At 34.4% G+C, this 22,095-nt stretch overlaps 4 protein-coding genes and 1 non-coding gene across 6 annotated transcripts; 4 read left to right on the top strand and 1 right to left on the bottom strand.

Moving 5' to 3' along the window:
* The first annotated feature begins 1,394 nt into the window (after positions 1-1,394).
* Positions 1,395-6,482, top strand: LOC108209930 (cullin-3A). Its single transcript, XM_017381146.2, has 3 exons — positions 1,395-1,766; positions 1,878-2,067; positions 4,088-6,482. The coding sequence occupies exons 2-3, from the start codon at positions 1,898-1,900 to the stop codon at positions 6,126-6,128; spliced, it is 2,211 nt and encodes a 736-aa protein (XP_017236635.2). The 5' UTR covers positions 1,395-1,766; positions 1,878-1,897; the 3' UTR covers positions 6,129-6,482.
* A 532-nt stretch (positions 6,483-7,014) lies between these two features.
* On the bottom strand, positions 7,015-7,088 carry TRNAR-UCG (transfer RNA arginine (anticodon UCG)). The gene has a single exon. It is a non-coding gene; the product is annotated as a tRNA-Arg (tRNA).
* A 56-nt stretch (positions 7,089-7,144) lies between these two features.
* Positions 7,145-13,274, top strand: LOC108206168 (uncharacterized). 2 transcript variants are annotated; one of them, XM_017376381.2, is made up of 9 exons: positions 7,145-7,290; positions 7,571-7,693; positions 7,951-8,148; positions 8,430-8,508; positions 9,080-9,225; positions 11,654-11,767; positions 12,073-12,204; positions 12,593-12,706; positions 12,809-13,274. In XM_017376381.2, exons 1-9 carry the CDS (start codon positions 7,237-7,239, stop codon positions 12,854-12,856), a joined length of 1,008 nt encoding a protein of 335 aa, XP_017231870.1. In that variant the 5' UTR covers positions 7,145-7,236; the 3' UTR covers positions 12,857-13,274. The 2 variants fall into 2 exon arrangements, with proteins under 2 accessions (XP_017231870.1, XP_063943937.1); XM_064087867.1 differs by lacking the exon at positions 7,571-7,693 and having other exon boundaries at positions 7,172-7,290; positions 12,809-13,089.
* Positions 13,275-14,061: 787 nt separating this feature from the next.
* LOC108208106 (origin of replication complex subunit 6) lies at positions 14,062-17,101 on the top strand. Its single transcript, XM_017378591.2, has 10 exons — positions 14,062-14,384; positions 14,471-14,517; positions 14,606-14,710; positions 14,813-14,893; positions 15,008-15,119; positions 15,224-15,286; positions 15,401-15,488; positions 15,593-15,663; positions 16,548-16,644; positions 16,736-17,101. Exons 1-10 carry the CDS (start codon positions 14,259-14,261, stop codon positions 16,810-16,812), a joined length of 867 nt encoding a protein of 288 aa, XP_017234080.1. The 5' UTR covers positions 14,062-14,258; the 3' UTR covers positions 16,813-17,101.
* A 2,670-nt stretch (positions 17,102-19,771) lies between these two features.
* Positions 19,772-21,734, top strand: LOC108207668 (putative NAC domain-containing protein 94). Its single transcript, XM_017378101.2, has 3 exons — positions 19,772-20,264; positions 20,389-20,684; positions 20,861-21,734. The coding sequence occupies exons 1-3, from the start codon at positions 20,078-20,080 to the stop codon at positions 21,548-21,550; spliced, it is 1,173 nt and encodes a 390-aa protein (XP_017233590.1). The 5' UTR covers positions 19,772-20,077; the 3' UTR covers positions 21,551-21,734.
* Positions 21,735-22,095: the final 361 nt, after the last annotated feature.

Below are 22,095 nucleotides of genomic sequence, written 5' to 3' on the forward strand. Positions count from 1 at the left end.
ATTTGAGATTATACTTAAAAATCATAAGTTATCCAATTAAGATTAAATTTGATGGTGTTCAAATACTGACGGATTGTTTTATAATTGATAAAATAATGAATTTTGTGAATTATTCAGTATATTTATGTTTTTCAAAATCTCAGTATAATTCATGTGATTTTGAAACATTTTACTTAAATTCTAAAAACTTTAAATCAACTCTACTATATTTTATCTATAATCAACATAAAATTAAATTCAAATACGATCTATTATTATCCATAAAGTATATATAAAATATTAAAATCTCAGTTGAATACATTCCATTGATATGATTTTAGTGAGTCTCGATTCAATGCTGGAAATGTAGAAGGGTTCATTTCATCATTTACGCACATATATAAGCAATCTAGGTTCTTAGATGAGTTTATTATTATGACTCACTATAAGTCATCAAACACAATTAGGGTACACCTTCTCGTTCATAATTTCTTGTTTTCTAATTTGTTCCTTCAGGTCAATCGATGAGGTTGTCGTCTCAAAAATGAATTGGTATAATTAAATTTTTGTTTGTATTTATAAAGATCCAAACGTGATAAACTTACGAAATCCGGACAGTGTAACATTGCGAGCGGGGTAAAACTTTGATATCACGTGCAACATCCCAAACTCACAATTAAAAACATACTAAACCCAATAATTCATCACATGTCGGGGCAAAAATGTTAACATATATGCATTAGTTCTTCACTTATGCAGCTCCGAACACTCATTTTCTTACTAAAGTGAGATATACGAATAAAGTCCTAAATATCATGTTCAAAACTCAATATTGATAACTATTTTCCAAAAATTGTTAAAATTACTTTGTATTGTGTTTTCAATTTTAAAACACTGATTCGAAATTAGATTTTCTAGCTCAAGCCACTATATGATCTAACATCTTATGGTGACATTTGAAAATATAATACAAACTAACATTTTAAAATAATATTTATGATCATTTTCTGTAAGTGTGGTATTTAAGATATCCCATCCCCGTTTTGCGAGTCATTTCTAGTAACTGTGGTGCATCGAATGTTGTTTTGTCTCGTGCCATCAGTCTATCACTGAGTCATGGAAGGACAAATTCCATATGCGACTCTTTAATCTTTATCAATATCACCACTACAATACTTGATGGAAACCACAACAAAGAAGTGTACAAATTAATCCTCGGTAGAAGAAGGGATTTGGAAAAACTCAGTTGAGTTTATAAACTGGAAATTTTAAAAATTAATTTAAGAAAACGCAAAAAATAATAATAAAGTTTTAGTATAAGGCTGAATTTGAAAAAAATGAGTTGGTTAAATAAATTGCATCAAAAAACAAAAATGATTTTTTAACAAAGTGAAAAAAGGATACCTAACAAATTTAAATTGAGGTTGGGGAAAAAAAACCAAAATCACAGAGAGGTGTTGAATTGGATTAACCCCATCTCTCTCCTGCCCCAAAAGCAAAAACATACATAGATTTGATTTGAAGAAACTACAAGGAGATGTACTAGTTTGATAACCCCAATTCAGGGTCTTCTTTATTCACAATCTTACTCTTATTCCCTCATAAACCCCCCATTTTTCATTTTCAAACCCTAACCTCTTTCCCATTGAGAGAGAGAGAGAGAGGGGACAGAGAGAGGGAGGGAGGGAGAGAGAGAGGCGTTGTTCTATCAATTCAATTCAGATCAATTCTGTAACGGAAGAATTGCGCTTATTGAATCAAGGGTTTAGCTGCTCAGAGTCTTGCAAGTATAGATTATATTCAGAGCCCTAATTTGTTTTTTTATAACTATATATATGCACGCGGAACAGAAACTGTTTGTTTTTTTATTTTTTATTTTGTGTGTGTGATATGTGTAGGTTAAATCAGACTTAGAGAGATGAGTAACAATAATAATCAGAAGAAGAGGGTTTTTCAAATCGAGGCGTTTAAGCACAAAGTGGTGGTTGATCCTAAGTATGCCGATAAGACGTGGAAGATTTTGGAGCATGCCATTAATGAGATTTATAATCATAATGCTAGCGGTCTTAGTTTCGAGGAGCTTTATAGGTATGCTCTCTGACGATCCTCCTTATGCCCTTTTATTGCTTGCGGTTTTGTGCATATTGGAATTAATAATTTGCATTTTGTGTGGTTTTTTTATAGGTTTACATCATCTTGATATTCAGTTTCTTGTTGTCTTGTGATTAGGATTGTTGGAAAAATTGTTCATGTGCTTTTGGTTGTCGTTTGATAGGTCATACATTTTGATGTGCCCTTTGTGTAGCTTGATGAACTGTAATTGCACTTGCATTAGTTGCTTATATGCTGTTGGTTGACATTGTAAAGTGTATTTCACACTCGTCCAAGTGTTTAAAGATATATGTGCACTGCACCTAATGTTGTGAAATCATTACGGGGGTGTTTGGTTTATGGTTAATGAGCCCGGTTAACGGGAATCGGAACCTCAATCCCATGCATAAGTGTTTGGATTAGTTATTTGATTGTATGGAACGGGAACCCTAATCTTTTTAGGTGGTTAAATCATACCTTCCCATCCCTTGGCTTTCCGTACCATTCCCATTCCCGTTAACCCCCATCCCCATTCCTGATTACCATTCCAACCTTAATCCAAACGCTCCCTATGTCAACAAAGAACTGCCTATGGGATTATAACAAGAATAACAACTGATTTTTGATTTGAAAATAACTTATCCATTTTACTTTGAAGATAGAGCTCTTTTTTAGTTTAGTATTTATTTAAACATGTATGTTAGTCACTGAATACCATTTAACTATATCCAATACAGGCAGCTAAAGATAATTCCAAAAGTAAATACTCCTTTCTGGACTCCCATTCAATTATTATCACATGTGAACAATAATGTTGTTTTAAATTTAATAAAATTAATTATTTAGACTATACCCAATTTTTTGATGGATCGAACAAGTGTAGACTAGGTTGATCTTGTTGTTGGTTTTTGAATTTTTTGCTGGATAAAACTATGTCCAGCTTCTCTATCTAACAAATTTAAGTTTCTGAACTTGACCCCATGAAAACTGAGAACTTAAAGTGAGCAGTACTAGATGTGTTCCATATGCTCACTGCCATCAATTTTAAAATTTCCTTGATATTATGCTTGAACTGACATAATATGGCTGAAGGGACAAAACTCAAAAGAAAGATAGCTTCACAATAGCAAAGATTTAGGCGTTATGAATTTTAGATAAATGCACTAGTACAGAATTAGTTCAGCAACTTTTACAAAGAGAGCAACCCAATCTTCCATATCCAGTCAATTAGTGAACGAATTTGGCTGACACTTTCTATGACTGTCTCAAAGAGTTTCAATTACTCTCTGTCTGGTAAATTGTTTATCCAGATGCAGGTCCTGCTACTTAAAATGGAATGTTTCCATTAAACAGTAATGTCAGGACTTGTTCTTCAGTCAATGTGGATCACTGGCGTGATATGTACCTGATGGCTGATGGTCTGGCACCTCGTGCTGGATAACGTGTTTAACTTGAGATGTACTCAAAAAATTTCTTTGACCCGCTTATGGGTTTTGTAGTTTGGTTTGGTAGGTAGTTATAGGTTTCTGTCTTTTCATGCTTGATAAAGAATGAACCAAGGAATAAAACAATAACCTGAGTTTTATGCACAAGGGTTTTTTCTTTACTTGAGAAGATATACAAATCTGTTTAGAAGTCTTCACAGGTTCGAAATTTTTAGTTCTCTTACATTCTACTCTGTATATTTGGTTTCACATACACCATGCATGCTATTTAGCCTCCATTGCGTATATCGTTTTTCGAAAATAATATGTAACTGTTGAGAATCTAGTTTCTTGCAGATTGCATACACAAAATGTTACTATCTGTTTGTTCCTTTGCTTTTTGTTTTTCTGCCATTGTTTGTATTCTTTGTTTACTCAGTCTGCAGTCAGATGTTCTATTCACTTTGCACTCTCTTAAGGTATTGAAAACTTTTTAAAGTTTTTTAGGCTCGTTTATGCAGTAGTTGGTAATAGGTATTCTATATTAAGCAAAAAACGTTTTTTTTTTAATTATGTTTTCTTTTTTGTTGTAGAAATGCCTATAATATGGTGTTGCACAAATTTGGGGAGAAGCTGTATTCAGGGTTAGTGTCAACAATGACTTACCACCTAAATGAGACTTCAAGATGTATAGAAGCTGCCCAAGGTGCCTTGTTTCTGGAAGAACTTAACAGGAAATGGACTGATCATAACAAAGCATTGGAGATGATCCGTGACATTCTGATGTACATGGACAGGACTTATATTCCAAGTAACCGTAAAACCCCTGTTCATGAGCTTGGCTTGAACCTTTGGAGGGACATCGTGGTACACTCCCCTCAAATAGAGACAAGGCTTTCAAACACGCTTCTTGAACTTATACTCAGAGAAAGAACTGCTGAAGTTATAAACCGGGGTTTGATGAGGAGCATCATTAAGATGTTGATGGATCTGGGACCTTCAGTTTACCAGGAACAATTTGAGAAGCCTTTTCTTGAATTGTCAGCTGAATTCTACAGGTGTGAGTCACAAAAGTTTATCGAGTCCTGTGACTGTGGGCACTACCTAAAGAAAGCTGAGAAACGTCTGAACGAAGAAATCGAGCGGGTATCTAACTATCTGGATACAAAGAGTGAAATCAGGATAACTAATGTTGTGGAGAAGGAGATGATTGCAAACCATATGCTTAGATTAGTCAATATGGAGAATTCAGGTTTAGTGAGCATGCTTCTTGATGATAAGTACGAAGACTTGGGAAGAATGTACAGTTTATTCCGCCGGGTTCCGAATGGTCTCTCAACAGTAAGGGATGTGATGACATCTCACCTTAGAGAAACTGGTAAACAGCTTGTAACTGATCCAGAAAAGGTGAAAGACCCTGTGGAGTTTGTCCAGTGCTTGTTGAATGAAAAAGATAAATATGATAAAATAATAAATGTGGCATTTAGCAATGACAAGACATTTCAAAATGCTTTAAATTCATCATTCGAGTTTTTCATTAATCTGAATTCTCGCTCTCCTGAGTTCATATCATTGTTTGTTGATGATAAATTGCGGAAAGGTCTGAAAGGAGTCAGTGAGGAGGATGTTGAGATTGCTCTTGACAAGGTAATGATGCTCTTCCGATATTTACAGGAGAAAGATGTTTTCGAAAAATACTATAAGCAACACTTGGCTAAACGACTGTTGTCGGGAAAAACTATTTCTGATGATGCCGAGAGAAGTCTGATTGTTAAGCTCAAGACAGAATGTGGATACCAGTTCACGTCAAAATTAGAAGGAATGTTCACAGACATGAAAACTTCTCAAGATACAATGCAGGGGTTCTATGCTACCCATGGCGCTGAGTTAGGAGACAGCCCTACATTAGCTGTCCAGGTTCTGACCACAGGGTCATGGCCTACCCAGCCAATTGTCACTTGCAACCTGCCAGCTGAAATGTCTTCTCTGTGCGAGAAGTTCCGTTCTTATTATCTAGGAACACATACAGGCCGGAGATTGACTTGGCAAACAAACATGGGCACAGCTGACTTAAAGGCAACCTTTGGCAAGGGGCAGAAGCATGAGCTAAATGTATCTACTTGTCAGATGTGTGTCCTCATGTTGTTTAATAATGCTGATCGGTATAGCTATAAAGAGATAGAGCAGGCTACTGAGATCCCTTCAGCAGATTTGAAGAGGTGCTTGCAGTCATTGGCATGTGTCAAGGGAAAGAATGTACTTCGAAAAGATCCAATGAGCAAGGATATCAGCGAGGAAGATGTATTTTTTGTAAATGACAACTTTACTAGCAAACTCTACAAGATAAAAATAGGAACAGTAGTTGCACAAAAGGAGTCAGAACCTGAAAAACAAGAAACAAGGCAAAGAGTGGAGGAGGACAGAAAACCTCAGATCGAGGCTGCAATAGTAAGAATCATGAAGTCAAGGAGAGTTCTGGATCATAACAATATTATTACTGAGGTCACGAAGCAGCTGCAGTCCAGATTCCTTGCGAACCCAGGAGAGATCAAGAAACGAATCGAGTCATTGATTGAGCGTGAGTTTTTGGAGAGAGATGGCACAGACAGGCACTTGTACCGATATCTTGCTTGAAGATGGAACTTAGGGTATTCTTTGTTTTTCTGAATTACTCTTTCAACTTCACCATGTTTTATAGTGGGAGTATATTTGAATCTTAGCGAGTTCCAAAGGCTTAATCATATACATTGCTACCGCTAAGTTTCATGCTGCTGCTTCTGCTCCAGAGTCTGCCAAAATGAGAATAATAGTAACTTTAGCAGAATGAAATCATGTCTGTGATTACGATTAGATGTCTTTTTCTTAATATCATTGTTTGATTACAATATGCTGCATCGCGCATCATAAAATCCAAATATAAAGGTGTCTTGTATTGTACTGAGGTACTCAATTCCATTGTTGTTTAATTCAATTGTTTTGTTTCCTGTTTATGTCACTGCAAAACTATGCATAGGACAAACAAGCATATTGCCTTGGTAACTTTTGCTGGAAATTTGGAGTGAAGCTGAACCCTCAAGTGTTTAAGGTTTGACAAGAAGAAAAGAGCTGCATGAGAATAAGATAGATAATTAAGAATAGATAATGACTACGTAATACGTATTATTCCAAGAAGCCAGATTAGAGTTTTATACAAAAGAAAACTAAAACTCCGGAAAGTTGGCGGTTATTTGCTTCATGACTATGCTTAGATATGGTGTTCGATCTTGTGTTGTAAATTTTATGAAATATGTGCAAATGAAAAATAGTTTTTGAAATAAAACAAAATGTGTCATTTTCTAAGATAAAACTAAACACCTCTCATCAGATCCATATATAAATATTTATACTTTTGTAAGCACAATATTTTGTTGAGAAAGATATGTTAAAAAAAAAGTGCAGAAAAGTAAAAAAAAAAAAAAAAGTGCAGAAAAGTAAAAAAAAAAAAAAGTGCAGAAAATTAAAAAAAGAAAAAGAAAAAGAGCGACCACAGTGGGAGTCGAACCCACGACCTTCTGATCCGAAGTCAGACGCGCTAATCCACTGCGCTATGCGGTCATATTATTTTAAATTCTCTAAACTAGTTTTATAAAGTGGAAAATTAAAGGTATATTTATATATTCCACAGTTCCACACCATAACTTTCCCAGGCTTGGCAGTTTAGCTAGCAGTCTTGTATCTCTCAGACCTCCGCACAGTAAGAAGAATGGCGACAGAGCTTGAAGAATTAATCGACTTTCTTTCTTCTCCTTCTCCTCCTGTAAGTATCACTCTCTCTGTATCTGTACATGTATATGCACACTATATGGTGTTTAAGTTTCTCTTTAATAGGCCCAATTTTTATGCAGTCCAAGAACTTGTTAATTCACTTTTGTTTTACTAAATACGTGTTTATCTTGTTAAATTGGAAATAATTACATCTGGGGTTCAAGTAATTAGCTGAAAGATTGAATCTTTTCTCTTGGTTAGTTTTTATGCTTGGACCTTGTTAGGGACTTAGGGTTGTTGTTTAATTTGGTTGGATTGGACACATTGGTTAGGTGAAAAAGGCAGCTGTTGATATAGTTCAGGGACTCACTGGCTCTGAAGATGGTTTGCAAGCGCTTGGCTCGTATTCGGATACTGTACTTCCGCCATTGTCCCGCCTTTTAGGTGAAAAGAAGGTGATTATATATCTTGATATCCTCACATGTTACAGATGCAAGGAGTGCAAAATGAGTTAGAGAGTGTGCCTTCCCTTTAGTCCATTTAAGGTGTCCTATTTGTCATCTTTGAATAAGATTATCTATTTTTATTTGTGAACATGATAGTTCATTGTAGGAAATGATAGCATGACTAAAGGTACAATATTAAATATCATACTTAATAATGACAACATGTCAAAGTTTTTTGCTGTTGCTAACGGCACGATAAATTTCAGGAAGTTTCAGAACCAGCAGTGGAAGCACTTATTAATCTTTCCCAAAACTCAGACGTAGCTGAAAAGATGGTCAATATGGGTATGATTAAAATAGCCATGGAAATGCTATATAAGCAAGATTCTGAAATTAAAAAGTTCCTAGTCATGCTCCTTGTTAATCTTACACGTTTGGATGTTGGAATTGACGCGTTGCTTCAGGTACACTATAATGATTATTCATCAACACTGCTAATTTGAAGAACTAAAATAAGTATTCAGCACACTGTAGCATCATCCATTTTTTATGTTTATCAGAGTCCTAGCTTTTTGCAATACTTGAAAAGAATTTTGGCTACCAGATGCCATGACATTTGTATAGTAACAATACATATTACTAATTATTAGTACAAAATAGATCTTTTCTGTTTCCTTGAATTCAGTAACTTTCTTTTGGAAGTGTGCGGAACTGTTACTAATAAAAATTTGTGCATGCCTTCTAGTCTGGAGATGACAAGATGCACAGCCTGTATGTCATGAAACTTGTGAGATCATTTTGTACATCGAATAGTGACCTAGATGGTGCGTGTTCATAATCTCCTGTTAAATATTCATTGTCTACTACTTTAAGTTCTTTATCATATAGTATTCATACTTTCTTCTTGTTTTATTTCTTTCAAGTGTAGATTACTTTTAATGACATGGTAGGATTACTCACATAAAGTCTTTGAAAACACAAATGCATGCTTGTGAACATAGAAGTGTAACTTTAATCCATTTGAAACCCTCATATTCCGTTTCTAAAGATGGAGTCGTCGGAGAGCTTCTAAATTTCACCCTTTGAGGCTTTTTTTTCTCTGTTTCCTTTGTTTAACCAGACGTCTCATATGATTTTAATACAATTACTCTGTCATTCTTCCCTTTGACGATCTATATCTAAGAAAATAATGATTACTTTCAGGATTCATCTTTCATCAGCGACTTTTCACTACTTTAGCAGACTTTACGGCGAGTTTTAAACAATATCTTTACACAACATATTAAATTTACATCTATATTCCAAGAAGCATTTGGATTAACTGCACTGTGTTTTAAGCTGTGATTACAACTGTGTTTGGTCCTTGACTCGCCTGTTCTAATTTGTGTCAATCAGGTGATGCTTTTGAACATGCTGGTTCTATACTAGTAAATATTTCTAAAAGTGAAGCTGGGAGAAAGCTTTTATTGGACCCTAAGCGAGGGCTTCTTAAACAGATTCTTAGGCAGTTCGATTCTACTAGTGTACTGCGTAAAAAGGGGGTATGTATATCTTCTGTTAAAAGACCAATTATTCTGTATTTCAAGTTTTCAAATATCAAAGCTTTTTGGATTTCTCTTTTTAACGATAAAGTTGGAGTGACATAATCTGCCTAAGATTTTTTGTGTGCCTTATATCTACCACTACTGTTGCGCCATGTAAATAGATAATAAAATAAATTCTGACACTACAGGCTTAGTTACTATAGATCAACTGTGTGTTGTTTTATATAAAATAACTAGTTGAGAAGCCGCGCGTTGCGGCGGCCTATAAAAATTATATTATTGATTTAATATTAATATTTGTAGAATATTAATCTGAAACAAAATTAGCATCTGAAACTTACTTTCTATATACCCGAAACTGAAAAAGGTAGTTCTAATTTTTGATATTTTTCATCCAAAAACTCCAGAAAATTAGAAAAATCGAATGGATCGATGTGAGAGGCGCCACATACACGCCCCTCATTTCCCCTCATTTCTCCTTTTATATGTACAACTAGTGAATAAAACCGCGCTTCGCGGCGGCGTTATGAATTTTTAATAAATTTAGACAAAAAAATTGTTTTAGCTACTTTCTCGTCAAACATAATACTAATAGAAAATTTATTATTATTTAGATAAAAATTAATTTGGGCCTCCCTCCCCTTAAACACAATACTAATAAAGAATTTTTTTTATAAATTTTGATACGAAATAATAGTATAATTGCATAAAAGTTATTTTGAGTCGTGTTCTCGTTAAACATATCATTAATAAAAATATTATAATTAATTCTAAATTGTACTTGTCTATAATTTTTAGATGTTGATTTTATTTTCTTATTCAAAATTTAAGAAAATTATTTTTAGACCATTTTCCCACCTCTTGCCAGCATCATATATTGTGGTTAACTGCTTGTTTTATCTTTTCTTGTCCAAAGAATTTATGTAATCACGTTATTCAGTTTTCTCCGAAACGGCTAACATGGATCCGTCTTGCAAAAAGAATCGTATTATTTTTATGATTTCTAAATTAATATGAAAAAGAAATCTTTTTAATAGATTCTAGAGTATTACCTTTAGAATCCGATAAGAAAAAAATTATATTATCTTTAGAAGTCTTAATCCTTATAATTTTGAATTATAATTATATTTTTTTAATCCAAAATTTAAAAAAAATTAGAAAACTGAATTGAACAATTACAGAGACACGCAACAATTATAGAGACGCCGCCCATATGTGAAACGGGAAGAATAGCCAGCTGAAATGGACGTCGATTATAGCATTCGGGAAGCCAACCGTGTCGTATGCGGAGTCGCAGTAAGCGCAATGAATGGCAGCTTATTGTGTGAAGTTATGAGGATGTTCATTAGGCAGAGATCTTATAATCTTTAAGGCTTTATTATACTTTTCCACGTACTTTGATAATTTGTATATTGATGTATAAATAAAAAATAAGAATTGTATTACTTTTAATTATTTATGATTTCTAAATAAGAAAAAAAATTGTAATACTTGAATCTCTTTTCTAGATTCTAGAGTATTACTTTTAGAAACCAATAAGAAAAGAATTGTATTATTTTTAGAACTGTATTACCTGATTTTTTTAATTATAACTATATTTTCCCTCCGAAATTTAAGGAAAATCAGAAGACTGAATCGAGTAATTCTGGAGACGCCCGCATCCTCCTTTATATATATATATATTGAAGAGACCCGTGTGCTACTTTTTTCCATAATTAAATAATCTGAAACAAAATCAGATTAAAATTTTCAAGCTACTATATTTCATAAATAATTTGAAACAAAATCAGATTCTGAAACTTGCTTTTAATATACCCGAAACTAAAAAAGGTAGTTCAAATTTTTGATATTTTTCATCCAAAAATTCCAAAAAATTAGAAAAATAGAATGGAGCGATGTGAGAGGCGCCACATACACGCCAGAGACAGGTAGGGTTGTGGTATTGAGAGGGAGGAGGTTGTGTTTAGATGATCCAAAACCCTACAATCTATAGGGGTATTTATAGGTGCAGAGAGACTTGTGTGTTACTCTTTCCCATAATTAAATAATCTAAAACAAAATCAGATTAAAATTTTAAGCTACTATATTCCATAAATAATATGAAACAAAATCAGATTCTGAAACTTGCTTTTAATATACCCGAAACTAAAAAAGGTAGTTCTATTTTTTGATATTTTCCATCCAAAAATTCCAGAAAATTAGAAAAATAGAACGGAGTGATGTGAGAGGCGCCACATACACGCCCCTCGCTTCTCCTTTATATAAGTATATTGATTTAATCACAAGTATTTGGAGATCTAGGCCTCTTTAAGAAAAGTATTTGGAGATCTAGAAGTATGACAATACATGATTTGCCATCTTGGGTAATCACTAAACCAAACAGAGCCTAACGCTTATTTTGTCTTGTGGATTCTCTTACTTGTAGGTGTTGGGAACTGTTCGCAACTGCTGCTTTGAAGCTGAGAGTCAGTTACAGAATTTACTTTTGGTATCTGAATTTTTATGGCCAACCCTACTTCTTCCAGTTGCCGGAAAGAAGGTACATTTTCTATTTCTAGGTAACAAAACATTGAGAGACCAATTCCAACTATTTATAGCCACATCTAGAGCCGTACTGACACCAATCCTAAACAGATATAAACCACATTTAGTTCTTAAATGATTGCTTCAAAGTTTTTCTTCCAGGCAGATGTTTGCATTGCAAATCCTAAACTAATATGGATTCAGAATACTGTAAACATATTGTTCCACTTTCCACCCTTAACTCTCCAGACACTACACATATACCCCAGTTCTTTTCATACTTTCTTAGTTGAAGGTTCGTTAATCTGATGATGCTGGCAGGTTTACAGTGAACAAGATACATCTAAAATGCCCCTTGAACTTGGGAGCACCCTCCTTATCGAGCGTGAATCAGTCGATGACCCTGAAATTCGTGTTGAAGCACTTGAAGCTATATATTTGATTGCAGTACAGGTAGTTTAAGGGTGTATACTTTGTTTCCTACTTATTGGTGTTGCCTAGTGGTTTGTTACTCCGATTTATTGGTGTTATTTAGTGGTTTCTGTTCAATGTGTCAGTTCGAAGTTCTAATTTTAAATTTCTCTAGCGTTATATAACATTAATAAGCCTTTATAAATGATGTGCAACGTGATGTTTTATATTTTTCTGCTTTCGTGCAGCACATTTGAAGTGTGTGTGTGTGTGTGTGTATACGTATGTATGCATGTATTCATTGTCTTAGTGAATTCTTTGAGGAATTTAATAGATGCGTACATAATAACATACTGCATACCTAAATAGAGAAACATAGTGGGTCGTTGATGCCTTACTCCCAGTAATTAAAACTCACATACTTCCTCAGGATGGGGGCCGAAGGGCTTTATGGTCAGTTAATGGACCTCGGATACTTCAAGTCGGGTACGAAGATGAGGAAAATTCGAAAGTAATGGAAGCTTATGAACGAGTTGGCTCTTTGGTACTGTTATATATCCTTTTATGCTTTTCTATTTTGTAGTTCTGGTTTACCTTTCATCAATTCAACTGCTAAATATGTATAAACTTCTTGCTGGTTTAACAGCTGGTCGAGGGCAGCGACATCGAGGATACAACCATAAAAGCATCATAGATTTTCCAAGTTATTACTGCCTACTCAGAGTGGGAATCCTTCGCAATGCTAGGAGAGTGGAACTTGTGACTGTTCAGTATTCAGCCCTGCAGTGTGCAAAAACTTGTCCTGAGCGCCATAGTATTAGGGAATTGGGCTTGAACAATAGTTAGGTTCATTTCGATAAAATTTTGCCATGATAATCCTCATATGAATTTGTTTTATACGGTATGATTATGAAACTGTCAGAACTAGTGTATTGGTTTAGAATGTTCATATTCTGGAGACAGAGATAATGATGTTACAAATTGGGATTGTAACATGTGGTTTAGTTTGCTGGGCATGCCTATGTCCATGTTTACAGCATAAAAGAAGAGCTATTCTGGACTCCATGTTAAATTGAATATGAAATCGAATGTGGCGGTTTTAATTTTTGGTATTTTAATTGTATTCTATTGCTTGTAAAAGTGGGATTCGTATAGGAACATGCTCAATGGCCTGAGATTATAACTAACCTTATTATAAAATTAGGGATATTTTTCTGAAGAGTGGGTTTTGTATTTACGAATTTACTTCTAAATTCTTACTCAAATATTGTCGGAAGATCCTTGGTCAGCCTTAGGCCTATTATTCTCGAACACAAGTGCAGATGTATGCCAAGGAAGCATCAACTTTTACCGAATAAATGTGAAATAAAATGAAAAATAGGTTAAATGATAACATCAAAATAATGGATAATATTAATCAAGATGTTTTGACCACATACCTAGAATTAATATTTATAAATAAAAATATGATTTATTTTTATTCAGAAAAGAAAATTTCTTTACACTTTCCTTTTTTGGATGTCCCATCCAATTCTTTACATTTCAAAATTTACCCAAAATAGTCAATGGGTCCCACCACTTCTTCACTTTTCTTTCCTTTTCACACTACTTTTACTCCACTATCTTTTTTTTATACATTAAAAATCAATGGGTCCCGCCACTTCACCCACTTTTCTTTCTCTTTTCCCCTACTTTATACATATTTCTTAACCTCCGTGCCCAACCCAAACGATAAGAAATGGGAGGGACGGAGGGAGTAACACATTAACGAAATAAATTAAACATGTCTAAATGATAAAAAAAAACATTAATAGTTAATTTAAAATAAATAAAATAAAAAGAAAATATTTAGTTTAAATGAAAAAGTTTAACCGCTGGCATAAACTTTTAATTTAATCAGTGTGAGTTTGGGCGGCAATAGACGATGGCAGGGGAGGCGCGAAATGAAAATCCAAAACTCCCCCAAAATATCGCAAATTGCAATGGCGCCATTGATTCTCACGCTTTGTATATAAATATATATACATGATAATAAGCATTCTACAGGCCTTCTTCAACTCCTGCTGAATCAACAGCAGCAACTAACATCAATCGCAATGGATCTATCAGATTTGGCTAACAAATTAGGCTTCACTCCCTCCGATTCCAAGCGATTAGTTCGCAAAGCCGCCGAGCTCCGCCGCCTCGCCGACATCCAATTCAACTCTTCCGTCATCGGCGTTGTATGTCGTTATCTGCATATTCTCTCTCATTTTGCTATTTTTAGTTTCATTTATAATTTAATTATTAATTTTTAAATATTTTCCAGGGGGAGACTTGTAAAGCTATTATCTGTTTAGAAATTGCCGCGACTAGGTACTATATCTTGTGCATTTTCAATTCAATTTTGATTGTAATCGTATATGTTGAATACTGATTGAGTTGGGACTGATATTAATTCTAGTGCGCAAGTCATTTTCGATAGAAAGACTGCTATTAAGTTGAGTGGAATGTCCGAAAAGGCTTATACTCGGTCGCTCATTGCTATGCAGAATGGTCTCGGTGTCAAGTTAGTACTCTATACTTTTCGAGTCTTGCTTGTTTTTCATTGAAATTTTGTGAACATGTATCTAAATTGTTGTGAATGTTTGATTGGATGTGTGTGTTATAGGAATAAGCTTGATGTTCGTGAGCTGGGGATTCAATTTGGATGTATTAGGCTTATTCCGCTTGTTCAGAAGGCTTTATCTCTGTATGTTATGATTTTTTAATTCCCTAATATTAGCATTGCTTCCCTTTGATTTGTTATTGTCGTCAAATTTAGTGGTTAAATGCTAATGAATTGTTCTTTTGTTTTGTCTTTTAGATATAGAGATCGGTTCCTTGCTGCTCTACCAGCTTCACGCAGGGCAAGTGCTGATAGCACACGCCCTGTGTTTACTGCAGCGGCATTCTATCTATGCGCTAAAAAACACAAGGTATGCTAATTTACATTATTATTAGTCAGTGATGGGATTATTGAGGTACATAGATGGAGTGTTATGAACACATGATGTTGACTGGCTCTCTCTTTTGCTGACAGCTTAAGGTTGACAAAATTAAGTTGATTGAACTTTGTGGAACCTCCGAGGATGAATTCAACAGTGTAAGCAACACCTCTTTAATTTCAGAACCTAGTGTGAAGGTGTAATTTGTGTTGTAAGTTGTGACCACAGCCTAGTGCCTTGCCTTTGTTAATTTATTGGAAACCATATTTCAGGTCTCTACCTCCATGAAGGATCTATGCTTTGATCAGTTCGGAATTACAAAGGAGAAAACAGATGCAAAAAAGGTGAAAGGGAATCGAGGTAATTGTCTTGCATTTAATATACCTATTTCACTCTCAGAGGGTTGATTTATTTGTATCAACTTGGTAGTAAATTCAGCATCTTGAAATTACTCATTTGTGCAGATCTTCTTGATGAATTACCTGAGAAAAGGAGAATTGAGGATGGGGGCTATTTATCTGATGATGAAGATGAGGTAATTACAATGCACATGCATATAGTTTTCTGTGTATAGAAATTAGCAAAAAAAGAAGAGATATTACTATTCACAGCATGGTGCTGGTATTATCATTCTTAATGCTTAGTAAGTGTCTCCAAATTGTCTATTACTGTTTGTTTTGGCTTGATTACAGTACATAAATTTCAGTTGTTCTAATATATGAATTACATTTATGCTAGAAATAGTCATTCTAAATTTGTGCTAGAAATCCTCACTCGTGAAAATTTTGCTTGGATCATTTATTATAGAACATGAGACTTCAATTGGTCATTTAACAACTTGGATTATTGGGTGTAATCGTTCATAAAATTATTTCATGTGATTCTTTTTACCAATGGTTAGAACAGGTTTTCAACATATATTGTTTACCAGTACTCTTTCGCTTCTGTTTGTCTCTGCATGTTTTAAGCATTCAAATTCAATATCTCTTGCTCCGTCTGTCTATTTTTATTTTCAATGCCAATCACCACAATCAGGTGATAGTATCTGCATACTTGCAATAAGCCAATAACCATGCTGCCTTCTGAATGCATAATAACTGAGAAGCATTTTTACTGTCTTCATGTATCTGCAAGCTGTTTTATAAGGAGTTAAATGTAGTTAAATCTTGTTTAATTTCAGTATTCTTGGCCTATAAAATTCACTTAATGTTGTGTGTGCCGTCCACGGTCCACCTAATTGGTGCAATTTTAGGCGGACTTTGTAAAACATTGTGATCCCATTTCCTGATTTTAAGCTAGTTCTCACTTGTTTTGCGTAGTAATCATGTAAAATTATAAAATGAAGCTTCTTTTTCCCTTGAAGCTTAAAGTAAATTTCTTGTGAGTTTGCCAGTGAGTCTGATCTTGTGATTTCTGCAGCCTTCATTGTACAAAAAGCGTAAGCGTATGGATGAGCATGCTTACAAAGAATGGAAATCAACAGTTATGGAATCAAACAACAAGAACAAGGAAACAGGTAATGAGGGTCTCTCTGTTGCATGTTTTTTCTGCAACTCCTAACTCAAAAGACTATAACGGCTTACTAAAGATGTAATTAATGTCTGCAGTTTCTGCCAAGCGCACCAAGCAAGCTCAACTCAATTTTCCAAAGTTGGTTCCTGAAACTAAGGTGGAGGCTGTGTGAATTGCATTCATTTTACCAACCTTATTTTGGTACTTGGTGTAAAACATTTTGAAAAAAAATGACAAGGGGTGGGAGGGTGGAGGTATTCATAAATGATAAACAGCTATATCAGGACATTTGCAAGCAGATTTTGTAGGCAATTATCAAAATCTTCATTTGGAAGTATAATTAAATGGTCTTGAGTGCACGTGAGAAACTATCTGTGGCTAGTAGTTGCTGTGCAGAATGAAATTATATGTATTTCTCAGTTTGTAAATAATGTTTATTATACATGTCTCTTGTTCATGGACATTGTATCTACTTTACATATTCATCACTAGAGCATATTGATGAAACAAAAACAAATATAACAAAGAATCCACAATAATTTGATCTAAACAGAGAATTGTTCAATCAATAGAGTACATTCTCAAAATCACCATCTACTTGTCCCTTAGAGCAAGTCCAATAGGTTACCTATATGATGTCCTAAATTCACATTTAGGTAATGTGTCAAAAAAATTGCACTCCAACACTATCCTAGTGTTATCTTAAATCACTAGCACAATTCCTAGATACAATTGGCGATTTGGCGTTATGAAGTTCAATATTAACAGATATGGATACTACCAATATCCGTTTTATTTTGGATACAAATAACAACAACATTATTTCGAATAGGAAAACAAATATTTTGAACGGATATCGAATTTATTTGAGTGAGAGTTATTACCTGCTAGTAATGTGTAATGTGGGTTATATGCTCTACAAAAAAATAAATCATAATTTAGACATAAGTTAAAGAACTCAAAAATTGGAATAAAAATATGTGGGTGTTTGGCTGCTCTACTTACGGGCTTAAAAGTGATATAAGCCCCCTTGCACTGTTTGATGCATGTTTGACAAATTAGTTGAAGTACTTAATTCTCGTGCAAAAAGCTCACAAAAAAAGTTACTAAACGTAGCTTTTTATGAGCCTCGGCTTCTTGCTTCTTTCCAATCTGCGGTAAATGAACCTGCACACTGTAAGTCTGTGACTGTGACCATATATCAGAGAGAATATCACACAAAAACTAATTAATTGATGACTCAGAGTAGATTTACTATAATATTATTTAGTTATTAATTTTTTCTTTTAATGCAGAGTTTAAAATTTTGTATTTGTAAAATATTTCATGTATTAATAATAAAAAGTCTTATATTATTATAATATATTTTTAAAAGAAACTAATAATTATATTATAAAATTATGAAATTATACCAACTTATAAGTTAAGTTATCCAAACGCCTAAAAGACTTATAAGTCATCCAAACACTTATAATAGCTTAAAAGTCCAAACTAACTTCTCACTTCTAATCAATTTCTTTATTTTAAGCAATAAGTCACTTTTTTTAAGTCCAGCCAAACGGCCCAATATGGGTCTGAAGTTCTGAACACTTCTAAAGTTTACCTAAACATGTTAAACCAGATGATGAAAACATGTTGAGCAAAATAGTCAATGAAAGTAAAGCGAGGCTAAAATTAATGTAGCCTAACCAAAGATGATGAAGACTTTAACAATAGGTGTGCATGGGGACTGGGGAGTAATGTCAATACAATGACACGTGAAAAGAGAAGGCATCGGCTTAGTAGTTTGGGTTTGAATCAAATAAGGAAAGTTATGACTACTAAAGCTTTGCACGAATGGGTTGCGAAAACCCAGGAAACTAAGGAACATATCATGGACATGAGACCAGCTTTCACACACTCACTTTTGCCCTGGTGTTAGTGCCCGATGCTCCAGTTTTGACCAATGCAGGATCAGTGCTGCTATAGTAAGTACTCCCTCCTTCCCATTTTAATTGTCCACTTTGCTCAAATCACACATATTAAGAAAAAGTAAATATGATATGTTGTCATCATTGTTATGCATTAATTATACAAAAACACTACTAAATTTTCATTCATTTTGTTAAAAGTCAACATAGTTTGCATTGTAAATCATGAAAATTGTACATGCTAATAAATGTTAACATTGAAACTTGTATAAAATTGTATTGGACAAAGAAGTAGGACAAATAATATGAGAAATTTTTTTTTTTGCAAAGTGGACTATTAAAATGGGAAGGAGGGAGTAGTATACTACTTTGCTTAATTGCTTGTTCTCACTTCTCATCAATCAAGAAATGGCTAGAACTCGAATTTAGTATTAGTCCAGTACTGTTTCCATGTGTGCTCGAAATTAAATGAGGAACTGAGGATACCCATGTTCTTGTTTTCCAAAAGTATCACATGTTTTTTTAAAGTCGTAATCAGGACACAAGACTTCCGCTGTCAGAAGGGAGAAAAAGTTCCGCAGTGAAGCTAAGGGGTCAGGATAATTAGTTTCCTAAAAATGTTCATATTGGCAAGATATCGGACACACACATGACACATAAATATATAACCTGCAAAATTACAATATTCATGAAGAAGGGCATCTGAATAATACATGATACAGTTTGCCTGACAGGTCAGTGGAATAGAAGCTACCTGGAATGGAATATGAATGAGATTTTTGGATCCTAATCAGAGACTTAACTTGGCAATTGTTTATAAAAATAAACTTGAAAGGTCAGTCCTCAGTTTATTATTTTAATACCATTGGAATTTGACAGTTGAATTTAATTTTGAGCTTTTAACCTTGGAAGTTGGTTTAACTTCAAGTTTCCAAGTAAGAATTCAAACCAATGTCTATAAACAATTGCTACACATATTTGGAAGTGTGCATTGTCTTGACATGCAAATGCATGAATATAAAACTACCATGACATTAATCAAATCATAATCCCCATAAATAAGTAGTACTTGTTGAGATTCCTCATTTTGGACTACTTAAATTTCACATGAAAGTAATATGACTGAAATATACAAGTCTATGTTAGGAATTCATTTGATTTGACTTATAAATTAGGGTATCTTGGCATCTGCAGTTATTTAAGAGGCCTAATTAAGTTTTTCTCTATATGTGAAATTACGCGATTTTCGCACAAACAAGCTCCATTAAAGTCACCTGAAACGACGGCTGATCCTTAGGAGGCAGACCCTTTATTATGAAGCATAGAATCACACTTTCATATTGAGTGAACTCTTTACCACATACTTGTGTTCTTAACTTCATCTGTGTTCTGTGTGCATGTTTCTAGGTGACTTCAAGTACACTTAAAAGCTTCTTTTTGATTATTCTGATTGCTTTTGTTTGTAAAAACTTAAAAGTGGAGGTGATTTGAGTTTTAGATCTTATTACATCCAACTGAAAAAATAGCATGGGTGATAATCATAGTGATGCAGTAGACAAAGTTGATGAGTTCATGCTACCAGGTTTCCGGTTTCATCCAACAGATGAGGAGTTGGTCGGATTTTATTTGAAAAGGAAGATTCAGAAGCGGCCGCTCTCCATTGAACTTATCAAGCAGCTTGACATATATAAATATGACCCCTGGGATCTTCCAAGTATGTTATGTCTTCAGCTAATTATCTCTATTTTAACTTGCATGAACATTAATTTTCGCAAGTATATGCATGTTGTTCTTAATGATGAAGGCTAGTGAAATTAACATAAGCTGTTTTTTAACAGAGTTTGCAACAGCAGGAGAGAAAGAATGGTACTTTTACTGTCCAAGGGACAGAAAATATAGAAATAGTGCACGTCCAAACCGAGTGACTGGAGCTGGATTTTGGAAAGCCACAGGAACAGACAGAGCCATCTACTCTTCAGAAGGTTCCAAATGCATCGGGCTAAAAAAGTCCTTAGTATTCTACACAGGCAGAGCTGCCAAAGGCATGAAAACTGACTGGATGATGCATGAGTTTCGCTTGCCTTCACTCACCAACTCAGTTCCCTCCAAGGACAAAAATATCATTCCTCTCAATGTAAAGCTTTTGTCTACCTTTTTTACAGCGTACTAATCAGACAAAACTCTATACCTTGCGTAGACGATATCTATTTTGGTAGATATGAGACAAATTTATCTATGTTTTCAAATTTAATCACTATTCTTGAAAATGTGACTTGATAACTAATATATGAAGCTGATTGTTGCTTGTAGGATGCCTGGGCCATATGTAGGATCTTCAAGAAAACCAACTCTAATGCACATAAAGCTCCTTTGCATACTTGGATCCCTCCAGACCTGCACGAAAGCATTACTTCTTCTGAAATGCTAAGTTTCCCACATTTCAATAGTGCTCAGTTCAGCTCAGAAACAAAAACAAGAAGTTCACACATACAAGATCCATCCAATATGACTAGCTTTTCGCCTAGTTTTGATTTCTCCTCTGATTATAAGCCTTACATCCAAATGACCTCAGGCTACCCATATATGTCCCCTCAAACAATTGATAATGCAACCATATGCACTATTGACACTGCCAATCTTCCTTTCAACTTGTCGTCATCAATATTCAAGGAATTTGATAATGTAGGTGCCTCAGAGTGTCCTGACTATAGTACTATACAAGATCGGTATGTAAACAAAGAGGCCTTGATCAGTTTACCGCCACAAGTCCAAGAAAACACTGGGGAGGGAGGAGAGGCCTCGTCGATGAGCTTGATGGAAGAACCTACTTCAAATGTTTCGTTTCTCGATGATGAATGGGGAAGCCTGATCAGATCATCCATTGGATTTCCCTATACATTGCCAATGAATATGCAGGAGTCTTGGGAGTTTAATCTTTTGTGTGACACTTCACTAGATCCCACTGATCAGATTTCCTGTGCCTATTCTACAAACAAGTGAAATACTCGGAGTTGCTTGGCAGAATTTATCTCCGGACAATTTTCTTTCTTTAATGTTCTCTATATCTTGATTACTACTATGTGTTCATGTTAGCTAGGAAGATCTCGTTCCGGTGCTGTACAGATATTAAAACTATGTTGCTCATTCCTTTTACTTGCTAGGAATATGAATACTCTGTTCTTGAGGTTTTGACTTTTGTACTTCTGCCACAATTTTTGTACTTCTGCCAGGATTGAATTTTTTTTTTTTCCCAGGGCCGTCTCCAATCTGGTCAAAACTCTTATTTAAAAACAATCAATATATACTATAGGGAATTTATCAAATATACTACTTTTTAGGATCTTATTTGCAAAAATACCATCTTCCTAAATTAATTGCATATTTACTAAACTAAGTTTCTAAATTGCAAAAATACTACCCCCTCCCCCCCGCAACTAAATGCAACCTCGTATGCAACTGAATGCCTGATTTCAAGTTCCACTTTTCAAATGTCATTTTCGACCTAATCCTTGGAATTCATATATATATATATATATATATATATA

This window comes from Daucus carota, chromosome 2, assembly GCF_001625215.2.
Source record: "Daucus carota subsp. sativus chromosome 2, DH1 v3.0, whole genome shotgun sequence".
NCBI classification, from domain to species: Eukaryota; Viridiplantae; Streptophyta; class Magnoliopsida; order Apiales; family Apiaceae; genus Daucus; species Daucus carota.